Here is an 18,604-nt window from a genome sequence, read left to right on the forward strand (position 1 = left end):
CCATAAGACTGAATTACCTGGGATGCCTGTGCCCATAAGAAATCACGGAGCCACCCATTAATAGTAATAGAACTATGCGCAAAGAATGTCCGAGTCCCTCTTCCTTTCCTGAACCTATGAGAACACTTTAAAAATATGCCAACAAAGACCTTATTCAAGACTTTATAAATTGCATCCATCGCTATCGTTTTTATGTGGTCGAGTAAGACGGCGTAGCTTCCCAAGTTTATTGGGTTTTGGAATAAAAGTACCCCAAAATCATCAATCAACAAAATATCCAAGGATGATGTGTACAATCACTCCTTCGCCTTGCCCAGATCATCTGATGTACCTAAAACCATGAAATCAAATTATAAAGCCATTCCCCTCTGGCACGTATCACAATATTCTCCGCTTTGGGCCACTCGGCATGAGGACTTCCCAGGGGGTCACCCATCCCGGTACTACTCCCGCCCGAGCATGCTTAACTGTAGAGTTCTTATGAGATCTGCTGCCCTCACGGCTTTAAAACGCGTTGTGTCAAGGAAGGTATCCACACCCCTTATAAGGAAATGTTTCGTTCTCCTTCCAAGCCGATGTGGGATCAGGTGCAACCCACCTTCACCTACATCGGCTTGGAAGGAGAACGAAACATTTCCTTATAAGGGGTGTGGATACCTTCCTTGACACAATGCGTTTTAAAGTTGTGAGGGCAACAGATCCCTTAAGAACTCTACAGTTAAGCGTGCTCGGGCGGGAGTAGTACCGGGATGGGTGAACCCTTGGGAAGTCTTCGTGCCGAGTGGCCCAACGCGGACAATATTGTGATACGTGTCAGAGGGGGATGTTACAAATGGTATCAGAGCTGGGGCTCGGGTCGATGTGTTCGACGGGGACGTCGAACCCTATAATGGGGGGGGTGAAGGTGGGTTAGACATGATCTCATATCGGCTGTGAAGGAGAACTAAGCATTCCTTATAATGGGTGTGGATACATTCCCTAACACAACGTGTCTTAAAGCCGTGAGGGCAGCAGATCCCATAAGAACTATGCAGTTAAGCATGCTCGGGCAGGAGTAGTACCGGGAGGGGTGACCCCCTGGGAAGTCCTCGTGCCGAGTGGCCCAAAGCGGACAATATTGTGATATGTGCCGGAGGGAGATGTTACAAGTTCCCCCAAAGTACCCCGCACAACACAATAATACAATGCACGCAACCAAGCCTACAACACTGTAACACCCCGTTTATTTAATAAATAAATAAACAAATTAATGAATGAATAGTAGCCCTATAATTTATAATTATATATCAAGGTGTGGGTCTCGAGGAGTTAACTATCATAATTTTAGAAGGCGGGAATTAAAGTGTAAAATCCAGACTTAATTAGTAAGTAATATTGAAGACAGGGGTTGCTTGGTAACAATTAGGACTTGATATGAAATGAATTATGAAAACAAGGGCTAAAGAGTTAATTAAGGACCTCATTTGAAAATAATTGTAAAGGGTGGTGCCACTTAGTAAAATATGGGACTTAGTTTGTAAAGGGGTTACATGGATGGGGTTAAAAAGGTAAATTTCGGATTTATTTTGGAAAAGACGCGCTGGCCCATTTCGCATAAGAGTTATCTGGCCCATTTCGCATAAGAGGACTATCTAACCCATAAGTTATAAAGTTTTATATATCTTGACCCAATTATTTCATTTTTTAACATAATTGACTAAAAATATTAGTTTGGCCAATTCAACCCCTTAGTTTGGTAAAGCTGGCAATTTTTAGCCCTTTTTATGAAAAATGACATATTAGGTCCTTGAACCATTTTTCTTGACATTTTTTGACCTAAACACTTAGTTAAATGATGTTTTAAGCCCACAATTTTATTTAGGACAGTTTCAGCCCCTTATTTAAAAGATTTGCATTTAAATCCACACTTTTCGCAATTTTTACAATTTTTACCTAAAATCCAAAATCTTTGCATTTTTAGTCCTTTTTGATAAGTAAGGCCATTTTAACCCCTGAAATGAGTTTATTTACGTATATGGCCCCTGTTTGAAGAAAACTTTCCATTTCAGCCCCCTTAAATTTGGTTTTCCGCATTTTTGGGCCTAAATAGCCGAAAAGCCCAAATTTTAGCCCATTAAACTAAAATTTACATTTTTAGTCCTTTAGAAAGCCTAATATTTATAAAAACTCTTATTTTAGCTGTTTTGACCTTTTGATCCTTGTAGAAACCGTGAATGACATCTTTTTCCTCAATTTTTGTTTATTTATCAAAAATGGACCAATAAGAAATTTTATGTTGTAGTGTGTTTATTATAAAGCTTATATGGTAGTTTATCTTGACATGTTAAGTGAAATATAACCTAGTTCACATATTTTTCCTTCTTGAACTATAGATCTCGAAATATATTTCATTTTTAGCACATATTTACCACATAAACACATGAAATCACACATAACATACAAATACACATAGATCTTCACAATTTTACTTGTATTCTTCCCCATAAATCATATGAAAACCGAAAATATAGGGGTGTGAACTCACCTTGAGTTTGTGGATTCGGTTTTTGAAAAAGATGTGGAAAGATGAAGTGATTTTTCGGCCCTAGCAACTCCCTTGAGTAGATCTCGAACTCAAGAAGATTTCTAGGAGTATGATTAAGAATTTAAGGTGGTAAGAAAAGTGATTAAGTTGTAAAAAGCAAGTATGTTGTCAAGATCTTACCACAAGTATGTATCTTGGAGTGATTCTTGGATGAAAATCTTCTTGAACGCCCTTAATCTTGAAAATTTTGAAGGAGGAATTAAGGTGTTCTTGAGAGAATTTGGAAGCGAATTAAGTGTGTGTGTGTGTGTGTGTGTTTGGTGATCCTCGACCGAGAGTAGAAGAAGAGAAGGGAGAGAGTGAGATGAGTTGACATGCATAGAGATATGAGAATGGTGCATGAATATCCTATGTACATTTATGAGGTGACACCACAAATGTCAACCCTCATTTCATCCTTTCTTTTACTACCTCCGTCCTAAATTGATAGTCCACTTTTGAATTTTGAAGTCTTTTTTCTTCAATTTTGACCTTAAATAATCTTGTTTTTGATAGATAATACTTGATGCAAAATACATGAATGGATTGTATTTTAAATGTTTTTTCATTGTTATAAGTTTTATCAAGTAATATATGACACAAATAAAAATATTTAAGGTCAAAGTTAAAGAAAAAAGACTTAAAAAGTCAAAAGTGGACTATCAATTTGGGACGGAGGGAATATTTATTTATTTATTTCTACTTGGGCCGAAATGGGCTAAGGAAGGAAGAAGGAATCACTTTGGCCCATTCTTTCCTTGGCTCAAGTTCATGAGGCCCATAAGGAAAACTTACGGCCCATTAGGCCCTTAGGGTAGCTCACGGCCCAATCTTTGTATAAGATAATGGATTTGAGTCCATTAAAGCTAATTGGATTTGTTATGGCCCAATAAGGCCCATTAAAGATAAACTAGTCCATTTTAGGCTTATAAGACCCAAAAAGGTTAAGTCTCATGAGAGTGGGTCCAATGAGAGCCCATTTAAGAGTTCTAAGCCCAAAATAGTCAAATTGGCAGCTTATTGGCCCATTAGGCCCAATAAGGAAATCCTAGTCCATACAGGACTTAAACCAGGAGTTCTAGGGTTTTTCAACTTTACTTGATGAATCTAGGTTTGAATGTGTTTCCATAGGTTGAACTTCAAGCATAACATGAATTAGGGTTACGAGTTTACAGTAGATAATGTTTACAAGAGTTTAGAATTTCCTAGTTAGAATGCTAGTTGTGACATCATCCCCCTGTTAAAGGGAATTTCGTCCCGATATTCTTTTTGAAGCTAGAGTTCAAGAATGTGAAAATAAGTGAGGGTACTTCTATTTCATCTGGTCTTCGCGTTTCCAAGTGAATTGTGGTCCACGCTTTGCGTTCCATTGAACATTCACTATTGGAATACGACTTTGCTTAGTATGCTTCACCTCCTTATCCATGATCTCGACGGTTTCTTCCACGAACAAGAGATTCTCGTTGATTTCGATTTCTTCCAATGGGATGACGAGAGTCTCGTCGGATAAGCACTTTTTCAAATTTGAAACATGGAACACGGGGTGTACACTGCTAAGTTCGGTAGGTAGCTGCAATTTATAAGCTATTGGACCGATTCGGGCATGAATCTCGAATGGTCCAATGTATCGTGGGTTTAGTTTTCCCCGTTTCTCAAAACAAATCACCCCTTTCCAGGGAGAGACTTTTAACAACACCCGATCCCGACTCGGAACTCCAAGGGCTTTCGCCGTTTATTAGCGTAGCTCTTCTGTCGGTCTCGTGATGCTTGAAGTCAAGCTTTGATTTGAACTATCTTCTCTGTGGTTTCGCGTATGATTTCCAGTCATGTTAATGCATTGCTTGGTGTCTGTTCTCTTGCTAGCTGAGTGTCACCTACCTCAGCCCAACACAACGGTGATCTACATTTACGTCCATATAAGGCTTCAAAAGGAGCAACTTTGATGTTTGAGTGATAACTGTTGTTATATGAAAACTCAATTAAAGGCAAGTGGGTATCCCACGATCTTCCAAAGTCTATCGCACATGCGCGAAACATATCTTCAAGCGTTTGAATGGTTCGCTCACTTTGACCATCGGTTTGTGGGTGGTAGGTAATGCTCATGTCGAGTTGTGTTCCCATAGCTTCTGAAGCGATTGCCAAAAGCATGAAGTAAATCTACTATCTCGATCTGAGATGATAGATATTGGTACTCCATGGAGTCTCACAATTTCCTTGATGTAGATTCTCCTCAATCGTTCCATCTTGTACGACTCCTTTATTGGCAGGAAATGAGCGAATTTTGTCAATTTGTCTACTATTACCCATATGGCATCCAATCCATCTGTTGTCTTGGGTAATTTGGTCACAAAGTCCATAGTAATCCTTTCCCATTTCCACTCGGGTATTACCGGTTGTTGTAATAGTCCCGAGGGTTTCTGATATTCTATCTTCACTTTAGCACAAGTCATGAACGAAGAACACATCCACTTTCTTTGAATGTTTTCATTTTTCATTTTTATTTGGATGTTATTGACTTTATGAATTTATGTTGAAAACTTTTTTTTATGTTAATTACTTTAATCATTTTATGAATTTATGTTGAAAAAACCTCATTTTTTTAAAATGTGTTGTTTATTTATTAAACGAGTTATATGGGTTGGGTTTGACCCATTAACTTGTGAACCCGCGAACCCATATACTTAAACATGTTATATGGGTTGGGTTGGGTTGAGGTTTCCAACCCACCACCCCGTGACCCGTCAACCCATATATTATATGAGTTGGGTTGAGTTTATGTTTTTTGACCCGCCAACCTGCCAACCCGAACCCAACCCAATTGTTAGGCCTAACACCTCCTATTGCATGTTGATATGTATGATTCGTATGTTATGTTTGGTATGTGGTATTTGGTGAACTCACTAAGCTTTGTGCTTAAAGTTTGTGATTTATGGTTTCAGGTAATTCTGGTTCGAAAGGGAAGGACCCGACTTGATTGCAGCGCATACACCTGTGTTTTCCGCAAACTCGTGATTTTGGGAATGTAGTATGATAATTGTTTTGTTTTGAAATACTTCAAAATTTTTGAATAAAGTATAATTGAATGTTTTGATTATATTAAAAATGAAATTTTTATCCTATGATTTTCGGGATGTTACAAGAACCCCGAGACCTCGTACCTGCCTGCGAGCCTTCGTGGTCCTTCTCGCCGCTGTCGATCGTTCGTACATGCTTTCGTTCCTTCATGTTCGTTTATGTCCCCTTTTCTATTTCCTGATTAAACAAAAGACAAGGCACAAAAATCCCTAATTTTCCTTAGTTTAGGCCATTAAACAACACCAGTCCCTCCATGAGATGTTTTTAACAAAATAAATCACAATCTTCAAACTTTGAATTAAGATAAGCATTTCAGCCCCTTCATTGGAAACTCTTAACAAAATCAGTCCAATTTTCAAACATAAATTCCATTTAAACCATTTTAGTCCCTCCCTTAATTTATTTTAACCAAATTACTCCTACTTTGGCTAATTAAATTACCAAACAACCCCTATAGTGTAAATTCGCTACAAAACGGTCCCGAAAGTATTTCAAATTTCAAGAATCATGGCTTTGCGGTTTCTCATGACAAGTTTCTCAAATAAACCGATTCTATACAAATCGAACTCACGCTTCAAGGGTGAGTTTTACGGCCCCATTTTAACGTTTTTACATGTTTCCGCGGGGGGGGGGGGGGGGGGATACATGCGCTATAATTTATTTGGTTTATGAAAAAACTTATAATTTTATAGCTATCTTATACATGTTAATTTATTAAATAACACCTCATATGCAAATAAATTAGTTATCACATGTCATACAGATATATTATAGTTATTATGATTATATTACAACTAATAAAAATGATATATCTTTCTACTACAAAGTGCTATGATTTTATTGTATAAAAAGGTTGTCATAAAACATGTGTCGTAATCGGTTATCAACTCTGTAGTTTTCAACATTATATCATGCTTACTTATGCAACATTACAATTTGGTTTTCAAGTATATTCAAGGATTCTTACAAACATAGTTTTAAGTATAGATTTACTTATACAAAGATACATTTTGGCTTTCAAAGACTCTTTACAAACGCAATTTCAAATATTGTTATACTTACAAAGAAAATAATTTTTAGACTTTTTAAAAGTATTACTGATGTTACCAGAAAACCTGTAACTCTCACCAACCTTGTGTTGACCCTCAAAACTACATGTATTCTCAGGAAATCACTAAACAAACATTCAAGACGGATTGGATTACAGGTGACATAGTTTACTAGCTATTGTATTCTCTGCCTATCTATTAAGGTAATTCCTGTACTACTATTATCTGTAAAAAAACTTGTATTCAAATATAAAGATGGAACACAAATGTTATTTTTTATTGTTGTACTTGTACTATATATCCAATTGCACGTGGTTTATGAACTTAGTCGCACAACCGAATGTGTTCCGCCACCTCGACCTTGGTTGTGACATAATCACATGTGAACCTTACATGATATCCGACGTGTTCCGCCGCCTCGGCCAAGGGTGTGGCATAATCACATGTGAACCTTACATGATATAATAACATGTGAATCTTACATGATATACAAATATGTATTTTTGTGAGTGTTCTTGTATTAATCAGTATATTTTTATAATTTTTTTTGACGATTTAGAAAAATTTGTGGAAAATATTGAAGATGTGAAAATGATAAACTGAAGAAAATATGGAAATCTTGATACGAAGACAAGAAAAAGCTTTGAAATTTTGTAGCATTTTTTGTTTTCTATATTTTATTTTCTATCGAATAAAATACTTATACTATTGTGTTTATAAATTAGTAAATAAAAAATGTATTTTTTATGATTATTTACGAATATTATAGTATAAAAAATATGCATATTTTCACCTAAAACGTTATTTTTTTTGGTTAAAAAATTATAATTTTTTTTCTTAATATTCCATTTTTTTAAAAAAAATTTACCGTTTTTAAAAAGATTGCAGCTTTTTTTAAATATTATTTCCCTTTTTTTTTTAAATTCATGTTTTATAAAAAAAAGAGTAAATTACACAGATGGTTCCTATGGTTTTGGGTAATTTACACGATTGGTCCCTAACTTATTTTTTTTTAACTCGGAAGGTCCCTATTATTTGTTTTTGTTGCGCACTTGGTCATTGTCTTACCTAAAAAGACTATTTTACCCATGATTTTTTAATTTATTTAAATAAACACACCCCTAACCACACCTCCACCTCAACTTACCTTACCTTATCTACCCCACATTATTTAAATAAATTAGAAAATCAATGACAAAATAGTCTACAAAAACAAACCCTAGGGATCTTCCAAGTTTAAAAAATAAGTTAGGGATCAAACGTACAAATTACCCAAAGCCATAGGGACCACTTGTGTAATTTACTCTAAAAAATCTGCATTTTTATAAAAAATTGAAAATTATTATTTAAAAAAAATACCCAAAAAATTAATTTATTATGTTAAATTTTAAATATTTTTCTTAATATTTTCAAAATTAAATATTAAATGAGATTAGTAAGATAACAATAATGACCTTAATAAATTAATTTTTATCTAACACTTCATCTTTGATATCGCCTGTATTTAATGGAAACGAAGTAATAAACCCCATCTTTGGGGTTTTTTTTTAGCACTTAATGAAACTAATTAGACGATAAGAGTGTCAAACTTTTAAAAAAACCACATGTCTTATCCATGTCAAAAAATCAAAATTTGAGCTAAAAATACAGATTGAACAAACCACAGGGACCAAAACTGTAACTTACTCTTTTAATTAAAATAAGCGGGATGCATGAGTCGGCTGACGGAGTCAATGCGTTTCCACTCTAGTAACGTTCCACGCCTCCTTTTTAATTATTATAATAATAAAAATAATATTTATTTGCTTAAACCTCGGCCACTTACGCGTCGCCACGTCGGACCACTTCATCCACGTCCCACTTCAATCTCTATTCTGTTTCTACTTTCTAGTTTCTACTCCTTACAACGTCGTCGTTCTGCCTCTCTGTTTTAATGTCTACCTTCCGCCCGAAGCAACTTTATTTATATTTTATATTTATACATTTCACATAAAATAAATAAAATACCACATTAAATATTACAAATATATCAAAATAAAACTTAATTTTTATCTGGTTTAAAATTTCGAAATCATTAAAATAGTCCCAAATGTGTTTTCTGCTATAAAGTGATTTTGTAAATAATAAAAACATATCTTTTAATTTAATAATTTATTTGGCAATTCATTCTATTTTCAAAATTAAATTTAATAAATAACTACTTTAAACAATGAACATAAGCTTCGTATCATACTATCAATGGACTTTGTGTTTACTTTTATATGCAATCTTTTAAATATTTAATTAGTTTATTAACATTTAAATATCTATCTATTTTTCCTGTATGATATGAAAAATATATTGCATTAGGTATAATCAAAATCTTTATTTTATTTATTCGTGATAAGATATAATCATATAAGATAGAGGAATTAAAATTATCGTCTACAGAATAACTAACATTTTTTTTCCTACAATTACATAACTTTATAAAATATATAAATTATTTTAAATAAGGATTAAGTATAAATTTACAAAATGGCTACATTAAAAGCTTCTTCTGCTATATGAATTGATAAAAAAGAAATTTTTATGAATATACCGTTCTTAAAAAACTATTTTAGTCTACAGAATAAAACAATATATAAAATTATCTGCATAAATAATGCATTTTCTCTCTATCTATGGTTGTTGTGTGTTTTAAAGAGGGAAAGAGTAACAGAACAAGAAGCAAATTCATCCCCTGAAACATCATTCTTCAGCAGCTAAAAAGAGAGAAAGAAAGCATTTTAATTTATTTTCCCACTTTGATCAGATCCATCATCTATCTCTCTCAATCAAAAGATTGTCTTTTTCCACATTATCGTACTTCATCTGCTCCAACGCGTTGTTTACAGCAGCAAAAAACCCCACTCAAAACCCGTAACTTAAAACTTCAATACGCAACTTACCACGTGCATTTTACAAGTTTCATGTTTTCTCTTCAGAGTTTATAAACTTTTCATGCTCTTGATTCCCCCCCTTTTCGAATTTCGCTGCAGTTCCGGAGGCTGGATGTGATTTCTAAAGAAGAGAACCCTAAAAGGAAGCAATAATGTTTACCGAAGGGTTAGACAACAATGCTGTTAGATGGGTAAAAGAGGTTAGTTTTTCATATCCCCAAAATCGCAATTGTCGAAATTTGTAGATTAGATATTGATTTTTCATCTGTGTTTTGTATGATTCACTTGCATTGTTCTATATTCGTTAGTTTAATTTCTGTACAGTTGAAATTAAGCTTCTTTACTCGATCTGCATCCAGCATTCTCGTTTTCAGTGATTTTAGATTACAACTATACGTTTTTTGTTTATTAATTTTGAATGGAGTTACTGGATTTGCTTACGTACAACAGATCTTTTAATTACTGGTTATAGATATCTCGAATATTTCAACCTCATCTCGCAATCCATCAGTATAATCACTCAAACTTTGTCATTATGCTTGTCCATTCTGAATCATGTATCTTGAACAAGAAAAACCCTAATTTTGTACTATGAATAATCACTCGACTTGTTTTTTCTTAACTATTGGTATTGGGCTTTTGATGACAATTATGATTTCTTATGTTTGAATTACAAAATCCAGGGGTCAAATAATATCAAGAAGGAAGTTCCTTACTTTATGTCAAATCAACAACCTCAAATCAGCCCCATTTCCTCACGAAACATGGGCAGAGGGTTCGGGCTGCCCCCACCTTCAAAATTCAGAAGCGGGCATCTGCCCGGGATTGTTCCAATATCTCAAGTCCTGCCCGGGGAAGATACAGATTCAGCTTCTGAAAATGACATGTCAACGGATTCAGAAGGTGAGGTGTATGGTGGACGATACTCACTAGATTCCTCTCACCCGGATGACATAGTTCCTCCTAGTAGTAGGTACCATGATCCTCTACAGATGCGCCCACAGTATCATGTGTACTCTAGTGATGTGAGTTCTTGTGTTGAAACCATGGGAAGTAGAGGAAAAGGGAATGTGGTTGATAGATTTAAAGGAATTGAGAAAAACCAATGCAATGTTAGAAATAGTGTTTATACTGAAGATGAATCGGATGATGATGATGATGATTCAAGAGGTAGCTCAGAGTTGTCAACTACACAAGTCAAAAAGGATGTTTATACTTCTCATGTGTCACGAGCCAATGAAAATGTTACCTCAAGAAAGGTACGATTTCTACTTTCACTTTCATTTTAGTTTTAGGTAAATGTTGATTTGATCTTGTATGGATTATTGGTAATAATGACTGTTCATACTCATTCAAACAATGCATGTTGAATCAAGAAAATCGATAGAAATTAGTAAAACATTTGGGCAGTGTTTGGTATGAAGGAATGGAATTTTAGAATGAAGAAAAGGCTGTTTGCATATATATGTTATATGTGTATATATGTGATAAAGGTCAACCATTTTGCAGGAGTTGGATGATCAAAACATACAGGATCACAAGGCATATGATGAAGATATTCCTAGTGCACCTCCATTTGTGGGCCCAGTTGAAGAAATCAAACAAGAAGAATTCCCACATTCTAAAACGAATCATATGCCATTAAGAGACGAGATTTCAAAACAATCTAATAGGTTTGTTTATACTTTATACACTTCAGTTATTTTCCCCCATAAAAATAAAAAAAAGATAGGTAATTATTAGTTGCACTTAATTTATGTATTATAATATAAGAGATGTTTATTCTTTGTAGCAATAATGTTTGTGGTGAAGGGGGTGCATCTTCAGGATCAATTCCTGTTCGACTTCCCACATTTCATGCAAGGTACATTTTCATATTTAAAGATTAAAAGTTGTATGCTTTAATGGTTTATCATATACCCTTTGAGCTTATTTATTTATTTATTTTTATATTTTTTTTGAATCAGCTCACTTGGGCCTTGGCATTCTGTGGTTGCATATGATGCATGTGTTCGGCTTTGCCTACATGCATGGGCTAAGGGTTGCTCAGAGGCAGTCATGTTTTTGGAAAATGAATGTGCTTTATTAAGAAGCACATTTGGGTGAGTTTTATTCTTTTAGATCATATGATTTTATTATATTTATAGTTTTAACTTTACTTTATATGTTAGTTAGTTATTGCTAATAAAATTTGTATCTACAGAATAAAAAAGCAAACTTAATAAAGGCTCATTAAAAGCCAAATAAGATTATAATAAAAATATACTTTTTCTAGCTATTCTTTGAAATAGAATTGTAATTTTGATCAAATCATGAAATTCAGATCTTTAAATATGAACTAACTATTCCATTCTTTCTTGATTCCATCATATGAAACATCACCTTCAGTTTTATATACTTTTGAGAAATTCAGATCTTTTTTAACTTTAAAAACAATATAGTCATCTTTTTTTTTTTTGTTCTACTTTTTGGTATAGTTTGCAACAAACATTACTACAATCAGAGGAAGAGCTGCATCTAAAACACTCTTCAGAATCAGAAGTTGCTAGCAAAGGAGCTGCAACAAAACCAAAGAAAATGGTTGGGAAGATGAAGGTGCAAGGTATTGACTTTTTAGTCAACACAACACATGTACTGTATTTAGCATGCATTGGACTGGGACTAATCACTAATGTCAATATGCCAAAAAAAAGTCCCTCTCGATCTCTCGTCTATGCAAAAAGACACAAATGCCCTCCTCATCCTTTTCATTGAAAATAAAATAAATAACAATTTGTTTACGGGTGCAGTTCGAAAAGTGAGAATGGCCTTGGATCCACCAACAGGATGCAACTTTTCATCAATAAAACCACCAAAAATCAAATTAGAAACTGTTAAACGACATGTTTTCAATGTGAAATCCAAGATTTCATCAGGGTGGAAAGCTGTTAGAAGAATTCCTTTTTCCCCTCAAGTACCTGTAGACAATTCTCTTTCTAGCCAAAGCTTGGCCTATATGAAAGCAAGTACTCAATATATAAAACAAGTTTCAGGCCTTTTAAAAAATGGTGTCTCAAGTCTACGCAACACTTCATCTACCAAAGAAGTTCTACAAGGTTTGTGGATTCTTTTCTTTTTGACTTAATGGGATAATCTATATATAAAATGAGTGTTTCTTTTTTTACTTAATGGTGTCTTTATCTATTAAGACATCTTTATTTACATTGTTACTATTTAGACAAACTTTCCTTTCCTTTTCCTTTTTTTTTCTTGTTTCTTTTAGTATTGTTATCTATCTTTTGCTAAAAGATAATTAATAAAAACAAGTTATAAGGATTATTGTTGACTACACTTATGTAGTAAGAAATAAAGATTTCAACTGGACATCACTTACAGACAAAAGGGTAAAATGGTCTTGTTTCATATTCAGGCTCTTCATTGAGTCCAAAAAAGAAACAATCTTTGTTTATAATGCAATAGCACTTCACCCATACAACAATTAATGAAGAAAAAAAAAAACAAACAACCCCTTAATATAGACAAAACAGCTTAATAGAGAAATGTCATGGAAATGATGCCTTCTTCGTTAAGTCCTAACTTTTTTTAATAAATAATCTTTTTTGAATATGGTTTTAATTTTTTGTTACATGTGGACAGAAACATACTCATGTTTGCTAAGACTTAAAAGTTCAGATGAAATGGATACAGTTCGCATGCAGCCTGGTTCTAGTGAAACCCATATATTGTATGTGTTCTTTTATCTTTTTTTTTTTTTTTACCAATGATTCTATTTGTGATTGATTGAAATTTTGAAATCATACTTACTGACCAATGAGATTACAGCTTGCCAGATAGTCTTGGAGATGACTTGATTTTAGAAGTGAATGATTCTAAGGGTAACAATTATGGTCGTGTTCTAGTGCAAGTGGCTACTATTTCAGAAGATCCAGTAAGTAGCAATGAACTTTCATTTCATTTCTAATTTGGTCAATAGACTTTTAAATTCACATCAAAACAATCCAACTTTCAAAAACACTTTCAATGACTAAACTAGAAATGAAGTGGATGTATGATGTATTATCATGTATGTTACAACTTTTAGCAAATTTTATGTTTTGAAAGTTTATATTTTTTGTATATATGACAGCATGACAAACTAAGGTGGTGGTCTATATACCGAGAACCAGAGCATGAGCTTGTTGGAAAAATCCAACTTTATATAAATTATACAACAAGTTTGGACGATAGTCTCAAGGTGAATTGTTGGCTCTTTTCCCATTATTATATGTTACACAGGATGAGGAGGGCATTTACGTCTTTTAACCAAGAATTCTTGTTGTTTGACAGTGTGGTTCTGTTGCTGAAACGGTGGCATACGACATTGTTATGGAGGTTGCCATGAAAGTTCAAAACTTCCAACAAAGAAATTTACTTTTGCATGGTTCATGGCAATGGTTGCTCATTGAATTCGCATCATATTATGGTGTTTCTGATGCTTACACAAAGCTAAGGTTTGATATTCTCATCATCATAATAAAAAAAAGAAAAAATCTAAATATATGATTTCTAACCTTTTAGAGAAATGTTTTCAGATACATTTCGTACGTAATGGATGTTGCTACCCCAACAGCTGATTGTGTCTCACTTGTCTATGACTTATTGTTACCAGTTATGATGAAGGGAAATACCAAGAGTGCCCTTAGCCATCAAGAGGTTAGCTTTAAACTTCAAACGTTAAAAAAGAGTAACATACTTTCATTTCTTCTTATTACAACATTATACTTAAAAAAAATGTCCAATTATAGCAATGTCACCCAAATACAAAGCCAGTTTTATCATTATTCATTATAATTGGGTAGATTTTTCAAAGTATATTGTCCTAATAAGAATAAAATTTGAAAGTACAATTGCTAATTTCTTGCATTTATCCCAATTATTGATATACGGAGTGTTTGGCAAAAAAAAGTGATTATGATTATGAGTCTTTAGGCTTTAAAAATCTCTTATGCACATCCAAACATCCCCAATATAAATAACTAATGTTGTATACTTTTTGTATTTTAAGGCAAACTTGTTTGGTTTTCATCTTGTGTAAATCTAATGAGGAATGTTAGTGGATTTTTTTTATTGATTTTTAAATAACAAAGTCGTTTAATTTACCAGAATAGAATATTAGGAGAGATTGATGAGCAAATAGAGCAGATTCTTGCACTTGTTTTCGAGAACTACAAGTCACTAAACGAGCAATCTCCATCTGGCATCATGGACGTTTTTACCCCTGCCACTGGGGTGGCAGCACCCGTGTTGGAACCTGCTGTGAAACTTTATAAACTTCTTCATGATATATTGTCTCCTGAGGCACAAAATAAACTATATAGCTACTTCCAGGTTTGTTGTTTCACATGCTTCTTAACATTTTTTTTTTCATCATAACAATTGTTATGTAAACCCTTTGGAGGGTATTTTAGGTATTTGACATATAGTTCCACATTTGAGCTAAAATTGGTGTGATTGTTAGGCTGCTGCGAAGAAAAGATCTAGAAGACACTTGACTGAAACCGATGAATATGTGAGTGGAATTGGTGAAGGCAATTTGATGGATTCTGTTGCTATTTCTACAGCTTATAAGAAAATGAAATCTCTTTGTATGAACATAAAGAAGGAGATTTTTACAGACATTGAGATCCAAAATAGCAATATACTTCCAAGGTGCTTTTTCTCTTAACCCTGTTCCTCTTATATCCATATGATCTTGTGAAAAGGGTAAAATTGTCATTTATGACCCTGTTTTGCAGTTTTATAGACCTACCAAATCTTTCAACAGCAATATACAGTGCAGAACTCGCAAGCAGATTAAGAGCCTTTCTTGTTGCATGCCCTCCAACGGGTCCTTCTCTTCATGTTGCAGAGCTTGTAATTGCAACTGCAGATTTCCAGAAGGATCTTGCTTCTTGGAATATCAAGTAATGTTTTCCCAAATTTCATTCTTGTTGATTGTTTTGATTTTGCAGACATTAATTCAATCTTTTTTCTTTCTCAGTCATGTCAAAAATGGGGTTGATGCAAAAGAATTGTTTCATTTGTATATCATGATATGGATTCAAGATAAGCGTATGTCTCTCCTGGAGACATGTAAGATGGATACGGTATGTACCTTGTTTTTTAAAATTTTAACTTTTTTGGTTTTCCAAATTTTGTAAGTAATTAATATCTTTGATATGATTACATAAACTATCTTTTTACGGTTCTTATGTTAAAAGTTTGAAACAAAATCAATTACAATTTGAAAATTTATTGATATAGTCCTTCTGAACTCTCGTTAATGTTATTCTACTTAAATTATATGAAACTTTTGTTCAAATTTCAAAATATATAGTTTTTTTTTAATCAAATGTTATAAACAAAAACACAAACTTTTTCGTGAAGTTCATCAAAATCATAATTCTTCTAGACAATTAGTGGTAGAATCAATTTTCATTTATTGTATCATATTGTTATTAGTAATTTGTATATTTATACATCAGAAGCTAAAATAGTTTAGTAATATTCTGTTTTGAGCAAGAGGCTCTTTTATTTTGAGACAGAGGGGGCAATCATAAAGTACATTCATTATGTTATAGAAAGTTTATATATATATATATATATATATATATATATATATATATATATATATATATATATATATATATATATTTCAATTATGTGTTTATGTATTTTGATGATTGAATACTTGTGTTTTGTTTTACAAACTCACACCAATTTGCAAGCTTTGAAATATGTTTATTATAAAAAGTTAAAAGCAACTCCAAAATTGCAGGTGAAATGGTGTGGAGTGAGGACACAACATTCAACAACTCCATTTGTAGATGAGATGTATAATCGTCTTATAGAGACTTTGAATGATTATGAGGTCATTATAAGCCGTTGGCCAGAGTATACCTTTGCTTTGGAGAATGTATGTTATGTCCTCTTTGGTCATTTTCTTTTACATCACAAATTCAATAAGATTGAGCAATAAGGTTGCATTTGTTACACGGAGCTAAGAAAATGTTCTCCGGTGATAATGATGAGAAGGGCATTTACGTCTTTTGCACATACAAGAGACTAAGAGCAAGTCCATGTCCCAAACACATCACACTTTGTTATGTCCTAAAGAAATGATGGTGGGACCCACAAAATGGAAAAAGAAAGAAAATTGTGATTTGATATCTTCTAACCGAATCTTTTTTTTGGTTACTTTGGTCTTTGATGAAATAGGCGATTGCTGACATTGAAAAGGCGATAATTGAAGCCTTAGACAAACAATATGCAGATGTAATTGCACCTTTGAAAGAAAATATGACACCAAAGAAGTTTGGGCTGAAATATGTCCAAAAGCTCACTAAACGAACCACTAGTCCTTATGTGGTGCCTCCCGAGGTTTGTCTTATTTTTTCTTATCAAGGCATTAACTTTCAAATCTTTTCTTATTTATTAGTACATTGCATTTCAAAAAAGTTATTATCAAGTTATAGCCATGAAAATTGTTATCTTGATTTATTCTCTGAAGTTTTTTTTTTTTTTTTTTGGTCGATTTCAGCTTGGGATTCTCTTGAACTCTATGAAGAGGATGCTAGATGTTTTACGACCTAAAATTGAGCTCCAATTGAAGTCATGGGGTTCATGTTGCATTCCTGATGGGGGAAATGTGGCACCTGGAGAACGTTTAAGTGAAGTCACAGTGACGTTCAGATCAAAATTCCGGAATTATATACAAGCAGTTGCTGAGAAGCTTCTGGAAAATGTGGGTGCTTTTCCTTTATTCAGTTCATTGTTTCTTAAATAGACAAAGTTTGTTACATGAGCTTTCTTGGACTTTTTTGATGATGAGTTTAGAATGGGCATTTACGTCTTTTGCACATTTGAAAGTCCCTGTCTCACTTTGTTATAGCTTTTTCGGTGGGAATGGGATAAAAAGTTGTCTCATTGACGTTAGTCCAATGTATGCCAAATGTTATCAGTGTCATGTCATGCATAACAAACGTATTATGGGGACTTAGATAATAAGTTTATTGATTTTATTGGATTTTTGTTGTTCTTGTGATCAGACAAGATTACATAACAGTACAAAACTGAAGAAAATCCTTCAAGATTCCAAGGAAAGTGTGGGGGAATCTGAGATTAGATGCAGAATGCAACCATTAACAGAGCAGCTTACGAATACAATGAATCATCTTTACAACATCTTTGAGACTCATGTTTTCATTGCAACATGTCGAGGGTATTGGGACCGAATGGGACAAGTGAGTTCTAATGGATTGTGAAAAAGAATAAATGAAAAATTAAATCTTTTTTAGCTGTGTTGTATTAATGGTTTCTTTTTGTGTTGTTTCAGGATGTTTTGAGTTTTCTTGAGAACAGGAAAGAGAATCGTTCGTGGTACAAAGGTTCAAGAGTTGCTGTTTCTGTAAGTGGCTTTTCCTTCTCATGAAATTTGTGAATACTAGGGGTAGTTTGGTAATTTTCATTTATCTACATAATCAGCTTTCATACACTCTTTGTTTTTTTTATCATGAAATGCAGATTTTGGATGATACATTTGCATCACAAATGCAACAGTTGGTGGGAAACACGCTTGAAGAAAAGGATGTTGAGCCACCAAGATCCATTGTTGAAGTGAGGTCAATGCTCTGCAAGGATGCTGCTAGCTACAAGAATGATACTTTCTACTATTAGAAAGTCTCGGTTTTGCACATACAGATACAGGAACAAGATGGCTGATGGTGTTGACTTTTGGTCAACCCAGGGCTAATTTTTGTGGGTTTTTGCTACAATTACTCCCCTTTTGTTTATCTCATGTCATGAGCCTGTTAAAATCGGTTATTTATATGTAGTTGACATCAACTGAGTATAGAAAATGATTTCTTGATGTTTACATTACATTATAGCTAATTATAATTAGGATCAAGAGGAAAGATGATTTTTAGCGTTGGATTCGTCATATTCATAATTCTTAACATAATTTAAAGCAATGTGAT

The 18,604-nt window shown here is 33.6% G+C and overlaps 1 protein-coding gene across 2 annotated transcripts; it reads left to right on the forward strand.

Annotated features, from left to right (window-relative positions):
- The first annotated feature begins 9,346 nt into the window (after positions 1-9,346).
- On the forward strand, positions 9,347-18,598 carry LOC111898824 (uncharacterized). 2 transcript variants are annotated; one of them, XM_023894694.3, is made up of 23 exons: positions 9,347-9,588; positions 9,708-9,808; positions 10,292-10,867; positions 11,118-11,281; positions 11,401-11,472; positions 11,576-11,710; positions 12,086-12,210; positions 12,398-12,703; positions 13,245-13,332; positions 13,431-13,536; positions 13,735-13,842; positions 13,935-14,098; positions 14,180-14,300; positions 14,751-14,975; positions 15,106-15,296; positions 15,383-15,550; positions 15,628-15,733; positions 16,405-16,542; positions 16,845-17,006; positions 17,167-17,370; positions 17,675-17,869; positions 17,962-18,033; positions 18,150-18,598. In XM_023894694.3, the coding sequence occupies exons 2-23, from the start codon at positions 9,761-9,763 to the stop codon at positions 18,300-18,302; spliced, it is 3,627 nt and encodes a 1,208-aa protein (XP_023750462.1). In that variant the 5' UTR covers positions 9,347-9,588; positions 9,708-9,760; the 3' UTR covers positions 18,303-18,598. The 2 variants fall into 2 exon arrangements, with proteins under 2 accessions (XP_023750462.1, XP_023750463.1); XM_023894695.3 differs by having other exon boundaries at positions 9,347-9,808.
- Positions 18,599-18,604: the final 6 nt, after the last annotated feature.

The sequence above is a fragment of the Lactuca sativa genome, chromosome 6 (assembly GCF_002870075.4).
Source record: "Lactuca sativa cultivar Salinas chromosome 6, Lsat_Salinas_v11, whole genome shotgun sequence".
Taxonomy (NCBI): Eukaryota; Viridiplantae; Streptophyta; class Magnoliopsida; order Asterales; family Asteraceae; genus Lactuca; species Lactuca sativa.